Below are 19,887 nucleotides of genomic sequence, written 5' to 3'. Positions count from 1 at the left end.
TGGCTACTCTGTCTAGCTAAGGCTTAAGTACTTTCCTTGTACTGAACATTCCCAGTGTATTTATTCCTTACGTGACATAGTTTAAGGAAATCAGCATTCTCCCTGCGTGCCCCCCACCTCGGTTATTACTGTCTTGCAGCTAGTGGTTTCAAAGCCACTTTCTTTATACGTCAAGGGGTGAAGGCTAAAATCTTGAAAGGATTCCCCCCACCCCTGTGACTTTTGCTCTGTTTTGTGGAAGCAGTCCAAACCCATGTGCATGGTTACTATAAGCCCAGGAATCTTGGAATCACTGCTAGGTTCTTTTTCTTTTCCAATAGGGTTAAGAGCAATCAGATAAAAGAGGAGAAGCCTTAAGGAAATCTGATTAGGAAAGACCTTTTATAAAACAACAGCAACAATAATGAAGCATTTAAATAATTCTCAATCTATGCGGATGCACACTTTCTGAAGATCGTATCATTACACATACGGAACTACTCTCTGGTCATAATTCACGACACAGCAGAAATGACTAGCCAGATTACTAATGCAACAGCTTTCCCAAGACCAGTTTTTCATTCCAATTTACTCTTCACAAAGCTTTCAACAAACATAAGCTGATTATGTCATATCCCTGAGTAAAAGTCTCTCTTGGTTTCCTTGGTTGCTTAGATGACAAACCAATTCCTCAAACTAAGAAAATTCTTGCATTTCCACCCCTGCACCCCCACCAGATATGCTTTTCTAAATCTCAGATAGCTGTTAACCCACTGTGTATGCTTCACCATCCTACAGGCTACGTTCCTAACCCTAGCCAGCTGTGTAGCTGTTGTGAGCTTTAGATTGGGGCAAAAACAAGGTGGCCTAATATATCTTTACAACTCACTACTGCTAAGATTAGGCAGATGGTGATTCGGGGTCTTTTCTGGTTCCATGCAAATTTTAGGACTGTTTGTTCCAGCACTTTGAAAAATGCCGATGGTATTTTGATCAGGATGGTGTTCAAAGTACAGCTTGCTCTGGGCAGCATTTACATTTTTAACAACATTTATTCTTCTGATCTATGAGCTTGGAATGTTTTTTCCATCTTTTTGTGTCTTCTTCAATTTCTTTCATGAATGTTCTGTAGTTCCTCGAATATAGATAATTTACTACTTTGGTTAGATTTATTCCAAGGTATCTTATGGTTTTTGGTGCTATTGTAAATAGAATTGATTCTCTAATTTCTCTTTCTACAATTTCATTGTTAGTGTATAAGAGAGTAACTGATTTCTGTGCATTGACTTTGTATCCTGCCACATTACTAAATGGCTGTATGAGTTCTAGTAGTTTGGGGGTGGAGTCATTTGGATTTCCCACATAAAGAATCATGTCATCTGCGAAGACAGAGAGTTTGAATTCTTCTTTGCCTATATATATATATACACACACACACACACCTTTTATTTCTCTTTGTTGTCTGATTGCTGTAGCTAAGACTTCTAGTACTATGTTGAACAAGAGTGGCAAGAGTGGGCATCCTTGTTGCATTCTTGATCTTAACGGAAAGGCTCTTAGCTTTTCCCCACTGAGAATGATATTTGCTATGGGTTTTTATGGTGAGTAACATAATATGAAAAAAGAAATTAACATCTAAAAAAAAAAAAGAGTTAGGTAGATGGGGCCACCAAGAGTCCCACCTACCATCATCTTCTCCTACCACCATTTCCTAGATCAGAACCTCAGGACCTTGTTCTTTGCTGTTCTCTCTGTATAAAAGAATGCACTTGTCCTAATTCCTCTGTAAAACCTCATTAAGTTTAAGATGATCAAATGCCACTCTCTTTGTGAAATCTTTCTCCATTTTCCTAGGCAGTATGCCTTACAATCCCCTCTGTGCTCTTGTGGTCTTAGGTCCTTTTTCTGTAAGGGCAGTTACTGATTTATAACGTAATTTTTATCTCTATGCTTCCTTTCCTTATTAGATTATGAGCTCCTCTGGTGTACTGAGGATTTGTGTCTTACTCACATTTGTAACCTCAGAACCTACCATGGTGCCTGTCACACAAGGATAATACACATCTGTTGAATGAATAATAAAATAAAGTATCTGTTTTGTTTTGAAAAAGAAAGCTGATTTCAGTAAAGTTTCAAAAAAAAAAAAAGGAGAAAGAAAACTAGAAGTTACAATGGATTTGTCATTATGTTCAGTGGAATTATAAGACCTTGCCAAATAATAAAATATTATTTTAGTAGACCCCTGCTACCTCCATCTTAAGAGCCAAGGAGGTGAAATTTTTATGGGCATGTTTATTCAAGCCAGTGCACTAAGCCATTATGATTCTATGTTCACTTAAAACTATCAAAGTTTAGAAAGCAAAATAGGACATGTATTTATTAACTATCAATTATTAAACATTACTATTTTTTCCCAATCTAAATAGTTCACATATTCAGCTTCAACATTTTTTGTTTTCATAACTTTCTAGGTTCATCTGACAATGTATTTAGTTGGCAAAATTTCTGCTTGACTCTATTTAATTGTTTCTCTAATAATGAGTAATTTTTTTCCATTGACATCAATCTGACAGCCATAGTTCTGTTTTCAAATGCATATTTTTGGGTTGCTATAATTCAAGGTATCACCAGTGTTTCTTAATTCAAATATTTACTCTATGTGCAATATTCCCCAATATGGCGTTTCCTACAGCTGCTAGAAATCTTCTAGAAACCTACCATGTGAAATTAAACATAGTCTTCAAATGGTAAGAAGCTTTGGCTCGCGACCAGAATACTGTTTTCAGGTTGCTTTAGACTTTGTTGATCTCAACTGCAAACACCTCGACATATGGTAGGAATGTTCTCTCCTCATCAGTTCTTTACTTAAGCCTGCAATTTCCTTCTGGGATGAGAAGAATGGTAAGGATTCAAAACCATAGGGCTGCTGATCTTTATAAGTGACTGACTAGTATTCCTGAATACTATTTTTTTACCCCTCTTTATGGGAGGTGAGACGTTGGGTACCTTTTGACTTACTACATGTTTGTTCATTTAATCTATAGTTGTAAACCTGCAATTGAAAAATCAAACTGGAACATTTCTTTAAAAAAAAAAATGTGCTTGGGAGAATGGAGAACTCAGTAAGAACCAATTGTTCTCAACCTGAGCTAGCTCCTCATGCCCAGGGACACTTGGTAATATCTGAAAACACTTTTGGTTGTGACAAATGGTAAGGTACTACTGGCATGTAGTGCGTAGGGAAATCTATTCATTCAATTCTTGTTCTCCCATAAATAAGGTCTCATTTTTTTTCTCTGGCTGCTTCTAATATTTTTTTTCCTTGGTTTTCAGTTTCATTATGATGTATCTGGGTACTGACTTTTAAAGATTCATCCTTTTGATGAAACCTTGAAAGTTCTCTTGCAATTATTATTTCAAATGCATTTTCTGCATAAACTCTTTTTCCTCTCCTGCAGGGACTCTGGTGTCTGCTGATACAAATGTCAGACAGTTGGTATTATCCCAAAGGTCCATGAGCACTGATCTTCCCCCTGCCCCAATTTTTTACTTGTTGTTCAGAATGGACAACTTCTATGAATCTGTCTTCAAGATTAACAGAAATTAATATGACTCTTCCCCCTGTTACCTCTATTCTGCTATTGATCGATTCAGTGATTTTTTAAAATTTTGGTTACTTTCTATCTTTCCCTTCAAGAATGTCTGCTCTCACTTCTTGAAACATTTTTATCATGATTTCTTTAAAAGTCTTTGGTAGATAATTCCAACATCTGTATCAATTCAGAATCATCTGTTGATTATCTTTTCCCACGAAGTTCTCCTGGTTCTTTACAGGCTGAGTAATTTTGGACTGTATTCCGCATATTCTGAATATTATGTTATGAGATCTGGAGTCTTATTTAAACCATATGGAAAATGTTAATATTTTTCTTTTATCAAGAAATCAACCTTGTTGGGATTCAGAATGCAAATTCTGACCAGCCTTCTATAGGTTGTGGTTTCAATGTCAGTTCTGTTACAAAGATGTTGAAAACATCTGTCTTGTACACGTACCATCCAGTGTTCAGTCTGGAAGCCAGGCTCCAGAAGCCAGCTCTGGAAGCCTTGGCTCAGTTCACAAAATCTTTGGTAGGTATATTGCTTAAAATCAGACCTAAGCATATCCAGCGCAGGGGTAAGCTGAGGAGTTCATAAAGAACTTCGTGGGGGATACCTGGCTGGCTCAACTGGTGGAGTGTGTGACTCTTGATCTCAGGGTTGTGAGTTAAGAGCCCCACACTGCATGTAGAGAGTGCTAAAAAATAAGATCTTTTAAAAAAGGAGGACTTCATGCCACTGTTTTTTAAATCTTCACCACCTCTGTCATCTCCCTGATGCTTTTTGGTTCCTTGGGTCACCCCTTCTGAGTCCTCTGACCAGAAAGCTTGTACTTCAGTTCTCCCACTCTTCCACAAACTTCCCATGTGATTTTCCTCTGATTTCTCACTCTTGGGAAGTAGACCGCACACAAGTGTCGCTTAAATCTAGTTGTTGATACTGGATCTCGTTGAAATGCCTTGACATTTCTGTTATGTAGGTGACATTCATCTCTGGTTTCTAATGTAAATGTAAATATTCATTATTTATTCATTTGATAAATACTAACTGAGCACCTGCTATGCGCTAGTCAGTGTTTCATGACACAAGGACACTTGCCTCAGGAACTTACATTTAAATCAAGGGGAAATGAAGTGAATACATATTAAGTAAATATACAGTATGTCAGAAAGAGATAAGTGCTTCAGAGAAAAATATATTGAGAGGAGGGAGGTGGGGGTGCAGACTGTCATTCAGAGTCAGATGGGAGCCAAGAGAGTGAGGAAAGGAGTAATGAGATCTGCTTGAAGGTAAAAGGATTGTTTCATTTTTCCTAGTTATGTATTGGATCAGTCATTTCTAAGATAATTTGGGAGGTAAGACAGTTAGTTGGGGGTCCATGTACAACCTGCCACCTTGCTCAGAAGTTCCCTGATATTATATCTCTTCATTTTATTTTTTATTTTTTTTTAAGATTTTATTTATGTATTTGATAGAGAGACAGCGAGAGAGGGAACACAAGCAGGGGGAGTGGGAGCGGGAGAAGCAGGCTTCCCGCCAATCAGGGAGCCCGATGTGGGACTCGATTCCAGGATTCTGGGATCATGACCCAAGCCGAAGGCAGATGCTTAACGACTGAGCCACCCAGGCACTCATGTCTCTTCATTTTAATCATTTGAATTCCATATGTTCAACGCACAACTTTCAAGTGTGCCTGAAGAACAGGCCAACTCTTCATTATCAAACAGCCTTTGGAGTGGAATTAGTTACTGTTTATATGTCCCCACTTTTCTCTTTTCTTTTTTTTTTTTTTTTTAAACAGTAAACACTGACTCATGTACTCTGGGCCAAGTTTCTTTAAGGTTTTAGTTTACAATAATTCTCTTCTTGTGTGTTTTATAAAATAGGTTCATTGTACAAAAATCAGAAATCACAGATAAGCAAAGAGAAGGAAAAAAGGTAATTTAGAAATATTCATTTAAAATAATTTTGGTCTGTACACTCCCGGTTGTTTTTTTTTTTTTAAACCACAAATAAGTTTCAAGGGCTTTTCAACAACTGTTCTCAATGTAAGTATGGGCTCAACCACTAACTCGAGAGCGCCAAGACCACCGCACCCTGCTGCACGACAGAATGTCCAAGGTTGCTCACGTCATGTTTTGAATTCTGTCACTTTCCAAGGAGACATACATGTATCACCTGTTTAGTGTCCTCTTTAAAAATCTTTAATAAAGGGCGCCTGGGTGGCTCAGTGGGTTAAGCCGCTGCCTTCGGCTCAGGTCATGATCTCAGGGTCCTGGGATCGAGTCCCGAGTTGGGCTCTCTGCTCAGCAGGGAGCCTGCTTCCCTCTCTCTCTCTGCCTGCCTCTCTGTCTACTTGTGATCTCTCTCTGTCAAATAAATAAATAAAATCTTAAAAAAATATATTTAATAAAGCTTCTGAATTGATGGTGAATGCTCTTATCTAGTAAGATAAATTGGCTAAATTTATAGCCAGGCCAATCACACCTGTCCTTTTGTCACTAATAAAGGCAACGAGGTCAATGCACTGCAGCACTGACAACTGCTAATTTTAAGTACTCTGTGCTAGCCACACAAATAAGCAACTTATAAGTTGCTTATAATTAAAATTAAAAACATCTTCTACAGTATTTCAGAAAACTCTATCACTGTAAGACATCAGAGTTTAATTTTGACTTATTTCCAGAAAAATGAGCTAGCTATAGTTAATAAAACTCAAGAGAACCAGACAGTAGTGTTTGCTTGAACTATTCACACTTATTTGTCCTGGTCCCATCAATAATTAAACTGCCCCCTGATGCCATGAGCATACCATTTAATTCTTCTGCTACACCGCACTGAAATGCTCCGAAAAAAGTTCCTCTTGTTATATTATTTACTACCACTGCATCAGAATCCTAAATTACATGTGGTAGCTCTCTGCTAATAAAACAGGAAATTTAGTTTTCAGGAAATGGATTACTCATTGGTAAATCACAGCTACGACCATCTTTACTCCAAAAAGACAAAAGATAAAAATTTTATCCAAAGCATGACATTCTAATACCACTCTCTGACCAATAATTCTACTCCAAGGAATACAGCATAAGAAAAAACACCATAGGGCGCCTGGGTGGCTCAGTGGGTTAAGCCACTGCCTTCGGCTCAGGTCATGATGTCAGGGTCCTGGGATCGAGTCCCGCATCGGGCTCTCTGCTCAGCAGGGAGCCTGCTTCCCTCTCTCTCTCTGCCTGCCTGTCTACTTGTGATCTCTCTCTGTCAAATAAATAAATAAAATCTTAAAAAAAAAAAAAAAAAGAAAAAACACCATAGATGTGCAGAAATTTGAGGTGTCCAACGACAGGAAAAGAACATGGCCATGCAGATAGTTAAACACTATGTAGGCACGAAGTATCCTGTTTTAAAAGATTATTTCCAGACATGGGAAATGCTAACAAACTTTACATGAAAAAGACAAGGTCCCAAGCTATATGCAACAAAATCTCAAATTTTGTAAAAATAAACATATATGTATGTTTGTATACTACACAATATGTTTCTATATACAAATACTGGAAAGATAGAGCCCAAGATATCAATCACACGTAGTGTTAATATAGAGAATTTTTTCCATTTTTTAATGTTTTCTAAATTTCTACAATGAATATATATTTTTATATTAAAAAAGAGACTCATATACAGATTGGTGGTTTTCAGATTTTTAAAAAACTTATGGAACTCTTCTTTAAAAAAGGTTAGAGTGTTAGAGATGTGTTGTAGATTGGTATCTTTTATTGACATATTAATGTCTCTGTTTGAATGTTTTTAATGGTCTAAATGAAAATGCAACATTTTTTCCCTAGGATATGTTTTTGTTTTCTTTCTTTTCATACTGGGGTATTTAAGTAGAATAGGATTTGGCCTTGATCAAAATATAAAATGACTACAAATTTTCAAATTTTACTAGTAATCTCTCCTTCCTTCAGGTTGGGCCACACAACCAATGAAACCCAAAAGTAGGTTAATTTAATTCCTGTGAGTCTGAATCAGATAACCTACAGCATTTATGCCAAAATGGAGTTAATTCTCAGTGGCTTGGGACCAGTCTCTGCCTCTTTGAAACCCTGCCTATAACTGGATAATGGACAGATTTTGCTGCCTCCCCCAAAACTGTCATTCTTCAGGATTTTCATAAGAAATGAATATACTGGGCCAAGGCTTGAGTGTCCCAATTCTTTGAAGTATCTTCCCTATGCACTGAATAACATCTCCAGTTACCACAGTACCAACAGAGCCACAGTAACTATGAGCTAAGACATGTGGGCAAAGACAAAATACCTACCCACCAGCCTGGCTCTACAATTTATATCTTTGAGTCTTTTATTTCCTCCTCTGTGAAATGTGAATTATAATACCTGTTCACGGGCAGCACCTGTGAGTGAATGTCTGAAAAATGCAGAGTACAGTGCTTGGTGCCCAGTTAAAATTAAGTAAGTGGTAGTAGTATACAGAGGTCATTATAGAATAAACTGATACTTGATGCATATTTATGCAAACCAAAGAAGGACAAAAACATGAATACTCTGGAAACAATCCATGGGGAAATGATAGAGTTGAAGATCATTTAAAACACACCAAGATAGGGCGCCTGGGTGGCTCAGTGGGTTAAAGCCTCTGCCTTCGGCTCAGGGCATGATCCCAGGGTCCTGGGATCCAGTCCCTAATCGGGCTTTCTGCTCAGCAGGGAGCCTGCTTCCTCCTCTCTCTCTGCCTGCCTCTCTGCCTACTTGTGATCTCTCTCTGTCAAATAAACAAATAAAATCTTTAAAAAACAAAACAAAACAAAAAGCCCCACAAAAACACCAAGATAATTTAGCGTAGAAAATGGCTACCATTTTACTGGGCTCCCTTTAAACAATACACTTCTTTTAACATTCTTAAAATTGGGAAATAAGATCATGTGATAAGGTGCTTAAATAAAGCGATTACTGCAAGCTGGCTGTGTCCTTTCCTGCAGTTCCGCCTGCTGGCATTAATTACATTGTTCTGTGCGGCATACGAGCCACACATTTTCTGGCTACAGTACCCAAGCAGATGCAGGACCCTCTCTTTCAGCCTGAGTAATGGAAAGAAGGCAGCAAAATCTCATCACTTTGGGAGGCACGGCTGGAGAACAGAGAAGGAAACACTTTGCTACCTCCTGTTCTTCCGGGAAAGAAACAAGGGCTGATAATGACACAAACCCACGTGTACAAGGAGGCTCCAATTCCCAACCTTCTCCTAAAAAGGCCTCAGTGAAGCCTCAAAGTTAAGACTCTCCATGGGAAACACCTGGGGGGTGGGCACTTCAGGGGCCCGGAGTGGGGGTGAGGGGGTGTTGACCAACACAGGTATTCATTGGGTTATTCCCTGATTTCCCATTCACTGAGGAAATGTGAGAACCAAAATTTTAATCTGGCTACAATCAAGGACACTGGGAAGACACCTCCCAGAGTGTGCTTACAAATATGGTTTGGAAGATCTTAGGAAGTGATAAACCAACAATATGCAATGATCCAGATGGGGTCATCATGTATATTCTCCTTAGAATGAGGACACACTGAGTATAATGGCTTGAGGAAACATTTAGTATAATGGTACAGAATAAGGGTTTAGAATACAGACAACTGTAAAGATAACAGTTAAAGGATAATAGTTAAAAATTACCTAGGACTTCTTAAGTCCAGACACAGGGCTAAGTGGCTTCTCATGGATGACTCATGAATCCTCCATACAATTACCCAAAATAGGTCACTATATCTACTTTTCAGATGCAGAAACAAAGGCCTAAAATGTTTACAAATACTCCCAAGTCCACACAAATTGTGCTAGTGACAAAGCCAAGATTCATGACCAAAAGTATCTGATTTCAGAGCCTAAAAGATGAACCACTACATGTAATTCTGACCAACAGTGTTCATTTACAGTTTGAAAGGCCTAAATCTGAAATAATCAATATATGAGTAATTGAATATTGTTTTTTAAAACAGTTTCACCATTTCTGCTTGCTGAAAATCACAACTATTTCTGATGTGATTAAAATTTAAGTTTTAAAGCTATTCCTTATACCTATGCATGGAATTAGATAGATATTTTTCTAAGTATCTTCCTGATTGTTATGTCCATTTGGGCACAAAAACATTCCTAGAATTACCTGCTCCAGACTCTTTATTTGACAGAACAGTTTGGGTAAAAGGATTTTCTACTGCTAGCTTGACGGAATACAATACAGCTGTGTAAGATGCTGAACCTGTCACGTACCCAGCATTTATCTCGCTCGATCTCCATACAGACATGGGGATACTTTTAAAAAATGAGGAAGTCTCAAAATCCTCTCCCCAAAAAAGACAAGCATTGTGCTAAGGACTCCATAATAGTTCTAAAGGTCACTTCAGACTAGCTCTGATGATTTCTTTCCATTCTGATAGAAAATACGCTTCTGGAACCATCAAAATGGAAGAAGAGTTGGACTGAAGAGAAAGGTAATCAAAAAAAGAAAAAAAAAAAAGGCAGAAGAGACTAGTCTTACTCTTTAATCTAAAGGGACCTAAAGTTCTCTGGACTTGATCGGTATGGATTTAGCTTCCTGTTCTTCGAGATGACAAATGTGTCCTAGCAGGCTGGTATGGCTTCTCAATAAGCTCCAATCTTTCCCTTTTGCCTTCTTCCTCTTACACTTTCTTTTCCTGGCAACAATATGTGGAAAAGTGTGGGATGTAGTGTGCTGGGTTTGCTTGAGAAAGGTAGAATTTGACACCTGTAACTGTAATGACTGTTAACTCTCCAGCTGGTCAGCAATGGTTAGAAGACTGTTTGCCCCACTAAATGCCAAAGCAACCAGTAGTCCCCTATAAACAGCATTCCAAGAATTAGACTTCTTTTGAGTCCCAGGAAATCTGGAAGGAAGAAAACTTCTAGGTAGCAAACAGGCTGTGTGTGTGTGTGTGTGTGTGTGTGTACACACACGCACTTGTGTGTTTACTGTACATTCCCCAGACTCTTTCTTCAAGAGCCGAGAACTTATTTCCCCAACAACTGGGAATATCGGCTGGTGAAACTCACAGCTGATCCCGCTCTGAGAATTGCCCTTGGGAACGACCCTCCACCAAAAGGAGTTGCTTCACCCTAACACTATTTAGACCCGCCCCAAGGGTAGCTCAAATCCAATGACTGCAAAACAAAGGCGAGGCCTCCTCATCTGGACAGGACACAACTCCAAAGGACCATTCTAGCTCCAGAGCAGCCTGAAGTTCAGCTTTTCTCCCTCTGCCCCATCTTGCCTTACCCACCCCCTGCAAGAGTGGAGCGCACTCTTTTGAATCTCTTGAATCATCTCCCAAGATCACAAAGTAAGGAAGCCAGAAGAGCTGGCATTCAACCCCAAATCTCTTTGACTCTCTGCCCCAGGTTTCTACCAACTGTATCAAGCCCTGGACTTTGATTTATAAAATACAAATCCTCACATCTTAGTAAGACATACAAAGTCCCTTTCTATAACAACCATCCTTCCTAGCCTCACATCCCAGCACTCAACTCCCACGTGACCCTGGCCCAGGGACATCAAACCCTTTCCTGAACACACCATATTACTGCTTTCCCTGGAACAGTTGTCTTTGCTGCTTGATGACCACCTCCTTCTCCTACAGGTCTCACTCCAATCCTCTCTCTTCTGTGAAGAATTTCCTGACCCTTTCAAAAAGGTTAAGATCTTCAGCTCTGAGCTCCCACAGCAGGTTGTGTGTCCCCTTTAGCTTGGTAAATGCTAATTACTATAATGAGTTCCATGCAAGCAGGGATGTGTCTTTTAACTCTGCTTCCTCAGGCATTTTAAAGATGTTCTGTTGAATAGATACATAAATGAATTTAACTGAGGTGCTGGCTGAGACGCTGTGGTTGAATGGAGGCCAGGCTTCCCATGCCTAGAAGCACCACATAGCGCCATCCAAATCCGGATAGAATGTGACCTTCTTGAGCATGAGGACTGGTTTTTCATCCTCTATGTAGCCTTTCCAAGACCTAACACCATCTCCTGCTCAGAGATGTTCAAAAACCCCAATGAACTAAATGAGGCTTTGGCCGAAAGGGCTGACATCTGAGAAAATCATTTTCATGGCTCTATAAACTATTTTTCAAATTTCTAGTTTTTAAGATTACATTGGGCATTTCTCTACCTGTTCTTGTCTTAATAGGTTCTTTCAAATTGTTTTAAGTTCCTCCTTTGTTTGAAACATTTATATTTTTTTCCTATTTCACACAGCAAAAGAGGACCTGGAGTTTGCTAAATTCTGTTTCTGGGTCAGAAAGAGAACCTAACGTGGACACATCAAACACAGCTGAGAGGTTTTCCAGCTGGCCGGCCTAACACTACATCTTTGTTTCCAAGGGCCCCTTTGAAACATAAATATGTCATTAATCTACAAGGTGGGGCTCCCCCCCACTTTCTGAAACTAATGCTTACTTCCTGACCAGAGTACAGTTATGGGTATAAGCACTACATGCTACTAGCACAAAGCTGAGGACAGGTGGGGAGAACCCTTGTCCTATAAACATAAAAAATGAAAGCCAGTCTTACTGGGCATGTAGCTGCATTCCCCACACAGGATATGGTCCAATTCTGTGACTGTTCTCAACAAAAATAAAATTACCGAGAGCTGGCTGAGAGTAGTAACAATGATAAGAAGGCTTAAAAGCCCAGCTCCTATTTTGTAAGTGGATTTGGGAAGGCGGAAGCTCTCTGGCATGTAAGAGCCTGAATTTTCTGTGCCCTCTGGGATTGTCTTCATGTCATCCTCTCACCACCTCCACTGCTAGTCTGCTGAGAGCAAAGAAAAAAACCATGATAACATTTTCCCAAGAGAGCAGCACATCTGGTTATCCTGTCCTTCACAAGTGTCTGATCATGTGTGAGCCCCAAACACAGACTCTAAGGCTTTTCCCCTCTGATTTCATTTTTCACAACTGCAGGCAATGCATTCCTAAGGACAGACGGGCAATCTGCAGATCATCTCATTTCACAATTTTGCTAACGTTGTTCAGGTCACAGATTCAGTGATTTACAACTCTGTACATATGCCTGCTCAGGCTAAACTTTTTTATTCTGTGTCTTTAAAATATTCCTTCTTTTAGCTAAAAACTCATGGAGTACAATTAAGGAACGAAGGCACCAGACCCTTCTCAGTCGTGCTTAGGGGCCCAGGTTATGGAAAAGTACTCTGCGGCAGGACTGAGATGGAAAGTACCTTTTTAAACATCCTGGTCGAGTCCTCACTTATCTGCATGAACCGCATAATCACATTGTTCAGGTAGATGTCACTCAAGGTTGCATGGTCTTTGCTCTCTCTTCTCACTTGGTTCAGAAGCAGATACCAGCAGTTCACTGGAGACAACAAGTTCTGGTCTTTCCTGAGAAGTGAAAAAAAAAAATGGAATTACCATCAATTTCGAAGCTGTCCCAAGCAGCTGAGGGAAGTCACCAAGGCACATGAGGAGCCACAACAGATGGGTATTGTTGCTCTTCTTCCTGCTCTGGGTGTTGCTCAGAGAGGGCTACTCAGCAGACAGCAGAAGAGCCTTCCACGCTGTGATGGCAGAAAGCCAGCAATTCCTTAGACTCGGAAGGAAAAAACTGGACCAAGAACACCAGTCAAAACCCACACTCCTGACATGGGCCATTGGACCCTAATATACACAAGTCATCAGGCAGGCTCTCAGCTTTAAACACCCCATTGTGAAGAAAGTAGTTATATTTACATAAAAATCTATTGACTATCGTCTCACAGACAGACTGTGGTTTGCCGCTACACACAAAGTCTGCTTTAAACGTCCAGTCTGCTGCTGGAAAAGAGATCTGGCTAGGTATGCTTTCTGTGGAACATACATTTGAGGATTATTTATTAGTCCCCTGATACATAAATACTAGCTTCCCAAAACGTGTTCCTGGGAATCACAACTTGACAACATTTTTGGGAGGCTCGTGAACAGAACCAAGAAGTTTACTGGCTTATAAACTATTTCACATTTGTAAACATACTTTGTTTTATTTTTATATTTTTATTTTAATTCCTCTTTTTAAGTAGGCTCCACACCCAGCGTGGGGCTTGAACTCACAACCCCAGGATCAAGAGCAGCAACACTCTACCTATGGAGCCAGCCAGGTGCTCCTACCTTGTTTTATTCTAGATAATAAACCTAAAAGTGAATATAAACCACAAAAGACGACTTGTAAAAAATCTTAAAGAAAACCTCCAAGCAAAACCACTAACTAACTGGGATGTTACTACTTCAAAAAAAAAAAAAAAAAAAGGAAAAAGTATAATGCTTTTTGTTTTTTGTAGTCAAATGCTCTACCACTGAGCTATACCCCCTGCTTTTTGTTTTTTGAAGTCTAACTGAAAAATGAAGAAAAGGCACCAGAGGCTTAAGCTAACTCAGGGACACTAGAGCCATCTGTATCAGACATGTTATTCTACGACTCATGATCATTTATGACTCTGAATATTAATTAAGTTAGGAAAGAAATCATTAAGTCAGCTCTTTCTGCCTATACGTTCCTCAGATTCAGGATTTGATAATGAATCAAGTCCAAACGCTCTACAGAAGGAAGATAAAGTAGAGGACGGAAGTGGAAGCAGGAACAGGTGCGGGGGGGAAAGTCCTCTTCTGGGGTCCTAGCCCTGGCTCACACTAGAAAAGCCTCCTGGCACAGCAGAACTACAGCCCCAACCTAGGGAACGTCCTTTTTTTCTCAAAGCCATCAAGCAAGGGGCACTGGTTCTATGACAGACAACAGCCCTTCCATTGACATTCTCTATCCAGTGAGCCTGAGAGATAAAGATCACCTTGTTATACTGACTTTTACGTGTGTCCTTTATGCTGAAGTAACCCATACATTCTTTGAGAACATTTCTTACTTTGACAACATTTCCTATGTCTTTGTAGACCGAGTGCCTTCCCCATGGTAAGCATTTAATAAATGCTATTTCACTCACTGAATAAACACATAATATTGCCTTAATAAATGATAACAATACCAAAATACCAATACCAGTAACAGCAGTAGCTGTCGGGCATGCATCAGTTACTCTAAGGAATACGACACAAAGAATATGGATCTGTACTGTTCGAGGTCAAGTCCCAGAGCTACACTTACTAGCTACGTGATCTTGGCCAAATTATTTAAGCTTTTCTCTGCGTCTGTAACTTCATTTGGAGAGTGGGTAAAATAACAGTATTTATAAGATTCTTATGAGGATTATTTCAGTTAATATATGTATATTTTAATGCTTACTATAATGCCTTAGATCCATAATAAGTGTTCTACAAATTTCGCTATTTTTATCTAGGGGATGTTCTAAAGACTTTACACACAGTAACTCTACATAACCCTTACCACTATAATTCAAGGCAGAAATTCTTTGTATCCCCTCTGTCCGTGAGAGAAGTGAGGCTTAGCGAGGCACGCTGATTTGCTGTTAAGACCAAAGCTGGTATCAGAGTCTTTGAGTAAGAGGAAGGCTGATCTAAGCATTGGTCTTCTGTCAGAGGTAACTCTAAGCTAAGGACATAATGAACTACATAATAAACATCCCAAAGCTGAGTGCTGTGCCCAAGACTTAACATTTATCTGGTGGAGAGGAGAGGAAACACTGAGTACATAACCCATGCCGGCTATCAGTCACATCAAGCACTTCATCACGTTTCCCATTTAATGGTCACAAAATCTCGTTGTACAAGTTAGGAAACCAAGGCTCAGAAAGGGTAAGCAACTTGACCAAAACCACACAGCAAAGCCAGTATACGAACCAGGTCTGGCTCTTTCGTGAAGTCTGTCCTTGATTTTCTTCCTATCCTTGATTTGTCCTTTCTGTAGACTCATAATCCATCTTACCTTCATTCCATATTCAATAAACTTACCCAAGTCAAAGAAAATTCCAAACGGTTTACCTTTTGACAAAAACACGTCCACAAACTGGGAGAAAGAAAAAGGGGCAGCTGAAGCCCTAAGGGATCAGACTAAGGTGCATGGGCCCATACCCAGTTCGCAACCGATTACCAAGTGCACAGAAGATATTAAAAAATATTTACTGAATGGGTGAATGGGCTGTTTTCTTACTTTAAAAAGGGACAGTTACTATAATAGAGTAGGCTTCAGTCTCCTTTCCAGCTCTAGTCTCTGTCAAGTACATTGGACATCTGTCCACCCTGGAAACCATGATTAAGATTTATTTCTATGTTGGACCAACATGAGAGGTTGCCATTAAAAAAAAAAAAAAAAAAGTATTCCCTATCTAGAATTATTCTTCATTTGCTTCTGCAAAAGTACTCTGGGGATACTGCCCACCCTACTTTCTATGTAGGATCCAAGGCCACAGAAGGGTATAAAAGAAAACAGCAAAGCCAGTGGTGAAGACAAAGACGGGCCTCTCTGATACCCCCTCCAGTCTGCAGCTCAGGCTGAGCAGACAGGCCTTGTTGTTGCAGGGGGTTGGTGGTTTTCTGTTTTACCAATGCACTAAGACAGTCGTTGTGCTGGTCCCGATTTTACGCTGGAGTGCAGCGCAAAAGGGTTGCTGGTAGGAAACCTCCAGTCCCACCACCCTACCTTGCACAGGCCTCACCTTTAGTCCCCATATGGGACTAAAGCATGGATATAAATGTCCACTTGAGTTTTCAGTTTCCTCTTCCTTTTTTGGCCCCTGGAAATTTCCCTTTCTTTCCTATGAGTTCAGTTACACATTCAAAATGATGTCTATCATATTTTAATCAGCATTTCTGGGAGTTTTATATAAGAGATACTTTTCAGATTACCTAGTCTACTATATTTCCAGAAGATTGTGTTGCCTTTTAATTATCTCCTAGACAAGTCTATTTCTTTCTCCCTGTGGTGTTGCTAGTGCATGCCATTACTGTGAGCCCCCTGCATGCTCTCCCTTCCTCCACTATAGCTTCTTCCAGTCCATAGTCCTATCTGTGGTCTTCATCATCATTCTAAAATGCAGGTCTAAGGGGTGCCTGGCTGGCTCAGTTGGTTAAGTGTCTGCTTTCAGCTTAGGTCATGATCCCAGGGTCCTGGGAATGAGCCCCACATCGGGCTCCCTGCTCAGCGGGGAGCCTGCTTCTCCCTCTCCCTCTGCCTGCCACTCCCCCTGCTTGTGCTGTCTTGCTCCCTCTGTCAAATTAAATAAATAAAATCTTTAAAACTAAAATAAAAATAAGTTCAGGTCTGAGCTGGCCAGTCTTCTTATTAAAACTCTCCAAAGGCTTCTCATGCTCTCAGGACAAAGTCCAAACTGCCAAGTGTGATCTACAAGCCTCCTGGACCTGGCACAATTTCATCTGGAGCCACACCTCTCACCACCTCACTACTCTCTCCCACCCAACTGTTTCTGTTCCATAAAACTGCCTTACACCCCTTCCCTCTTACTCCCTGATGCAGGATGCTCCCCTTGCCTGGAACCTCCTGCTCTGGGCCCCTCAACTTGCCAACTAGTCATTCATGTTTCACTTACGTGTCACTTCCTCCAAGATCTTTCTCTGACCTTCCCTTCCCCACCTCCACTACTAAATGGATTTCCATCGGGTCTGCCTGCACTTATCCTGTCACAGTACTTGGATTTTCCATTAAAGTTGTCTGCCTACTTGTCTGTCTCTAGGATCTAAATTACAAAGCAAATTTCATATCAGAAAATCTGTATGTATTTTTTAAACAAAGGAAGTACATTTAATTCAAAGTTGTTTTTTTTTTTAAATTAATTCAAGGTGTAACTGCATTTGGTCATATTATTTTCCTAAAGATCCTTGTTTTAAGTCAGTCTCAACTGCAGTGACCACAAATATGACTGGGGGGTAGGGACCTAAACATAAGCAACCCCTACTGCTTATTTTCATACAAAATCACTACAGAAATCCTGAGGTTTTTGCTTGAAGAAGCAGCCATCTTAAATGTGCCCACTGAAACATCTACCTGGTAGAGAGTGACTCCCACTTTTCTGTAATCAGAAATTTTATATACATACACCTTTTCTTCTTATTTATAAAGTCATCCACAAATATACATTTACTGGAAAGAAAAAAATATCAAGAGATCACTTTTAAGGCGGGGGGTGGGAGGTTGGGGGAACCAGGTGGTGGGTATTAGAGAGGGCACGGATTGCATGGAGCACTGGGTGTGGTGCAAAAACAATGAATTCTGTTATGCTGAAAATAAATAAATAAATAAAAATTGGAAAAAAATGTGATACATTGATGCTCATAAATTATAAATGCAAAGAGTTGCCTTTTACATATGGGGATATGCTAATCAACAGCTTCCCAAAGATGGAAAATTCTAAAACCAAGGAGGTGTTAAGAAGGTAGGTATCACCTTGGAAAGATGAATTTGAGTCAAGTCTCTCTTACTTGTACTGTTGATGATCCTTAGTGCTTCTTGTCTTTGCCATGAACCTTTCTGCTAACTTCTCTAGGTTCCGAGAATATTCCGTCTCAATTTCAGCTTTTTTCCGGAAGAAATCCTGCAGGTCCTGGAGAAGCTGAACTCTCATCTCTGTTTGCTGTTCCAGGCATTTTTGCTGTTCTACCAGCTGAGCTCGAATTTCTAAGGAAAGAAGAGAATCCATTGGACGGTTTTGTGAAAATCAGTGAGGTGTGCTGGTATGTGCAAGATAACGGTAACGAATCCTACTACACATTTAGCTCTGTATTGGACCTTTACAAGATTGCTGGGTCTAGATTCGTTCTTTACATAATCTGCTGACCCTTTAAAAGAATGAAACAAGTCCCAGGAAAGGATGTCAGAAATTAGAACAGAAACATGGGTTACATTTGCAATGCCACAAACATGCATGGAGCCATGAGGGCAAAAAAATTAAAGCCTTGGAGATAACAATTCATGACACGTGACATCTTTGAGGTGCTGTGTACACTGTAATTTTTTCAACAGCATTTTCCCTCAACTATCCCTTCTGAGTTTGAATGGCAAAGATGCGAGCATCATTTCTTCCAGACTTCTGAACCACCGCATATTTGCCAGTTGGCACATACAGAAACTGACATCTGGTAATTTGTATTTAGTGCATAAATTTCTAGTTTGTAAAACATGTAGCTTCTGGGTTTATAGGAATGCCGTGCCTAAAAATAATTTCTTTCTATATCCAAATAATCCATTCATAAATGGAGTCCTGAGACTGCACTTCATTATTCTAGTCACAACATCAAAGGCTCTTCGCTTGGCCTTCACTTTTTACACACCATTCAAACTAACAGCTCTATTGACACATGTAATCCTGAAGAGAATCCTTTGATGATTTTAATACATTCAGAAGGTTAAGGTTAGTCTTTGACTGATTTAGCGAAAACACAAAAGCAAAGGCGTATCATGCAAAACTATCTGTAAATGACTATTACAATGAAAACGGTGTGTTCTGGAAAATGAGATACAGCCATAACAACGGACTTATTCTTGTCTGAGACCTAGGGTTCACCTCCAGACAAGCAGATTCATACTGGAAAACTTTATTTCATCCTTCCCGGAGTCAGTGCGTATTCCCTAAAAGTGAGGGCTGAATCTCATTGAGTACAGTTGATAGAAATCAATGTCCAGGGGCGCCCAGCTGGCTCAGTCCGTGGAGCATGTAACTCTCCACTCAAGAGTTGATCTCAGGGGACGCCTGGGTGGCTCAGTTGGTTGGACGACTGCCTTTGGCTCAGGTCATGATCCTGGAGTCCCAGGATCGAGTCCTGCATCAGGCTCCCAGCTCCACGGGGAGTCTGCTTCTCCCTCTGACCTTCTCCTCGCTCATGCTCTCTCTCACATAAATAAATAAAATCTTTTAAAAAAAAAAAAAGAGTTGATCTCGGGGTTATGAGTTTGAGCCCCACATCTGGGTGCATCTGGGTGTACAGATTCCTTAAAAATAAAATCTTTAGGGGCGCCTGGGTGGCTCAGTGGGTTAAAGCCTCTGCCTTCGGCTAGGGTCATGATTCCAGGGTTCTGGGATCGAGCCCCACATCGGGCTCTCTGCTCAGCGGGGAGCCTGCTTCCTCCTCTCTCTCGGCCTGCTCCTCTGCCTACCTGTGATCTCTGTCTGTCAAATAAATAAATAAAATCTTAAAAAAAAATAAAATAAAATCTTTAAAAAGGAGAGAGAGAAATCAATGTCCAAATAACATCTCCTCAATTCCTTCCTATTATTCTTCAATAGGGAAAGACTGAGCTCACAATATGTATGCATACACTTGGCCATGTTTTTAATCAAGCTCATTAACAGCAGGGTAGTCAAATTCTCAATGGGGAGT

The 19,887-nt window shown here is 40.1% G+C and overlaps 1 protein-coding gene across 2 annotated transcripts in view; it reads right to left on the bottom strand.

Annotated features, from left to right (window-relative positions):
* Nucleotides 1-19,887, bottom strand: part of SRGAP1 (SLIT-ROBO Rho GTPase activating protein 1) — a 273,423-nt gene that overhangs the window by 114,712 nt on the left and 138,824 nt on the right. For both annotated transcript variants that reach the window (XM_032874653.1, XM_032874654.1), the window contains exons 2-3: nucleotides 17,992-18,187; nucleotides 12,834-12,996 (exon numbers count right to left, since the gene is read on the bottom strand). In XM_032874653.1, the coding sequence (XP_032730544.1) occupies nucleotides 12,834-12,996; nucleotides 17,992-18,187 (359 nt within the window). The remainder of the gene's footprint in view (nucleotides 1-12,833; nucleotides 12,997-17,991; nucleotides 18,188-19,887) is intronic.

Source organism: Lontra canadensis, unplaced genomic scaffold, assembly GCF_010015895.1.
Source record: "Lontra canadensis isolate GAN:19392208 unplaced genomic scaffold, GSC_riverotter_1.0 scaffold53, whole genome shotgun sequence".
Taxonomy (NCBI): domain Eukaryota; kingdom Metazoa; phylum Chordata; class Mammalia; order Carnivora; family Mustelidae; genus Lontra; species Lontra canadensis.
The sequence above is the reverse complement of the archived record's forward strand: the minus strand, read 5'-3'. Positions and strand labels throughout refer to the sequence as shown.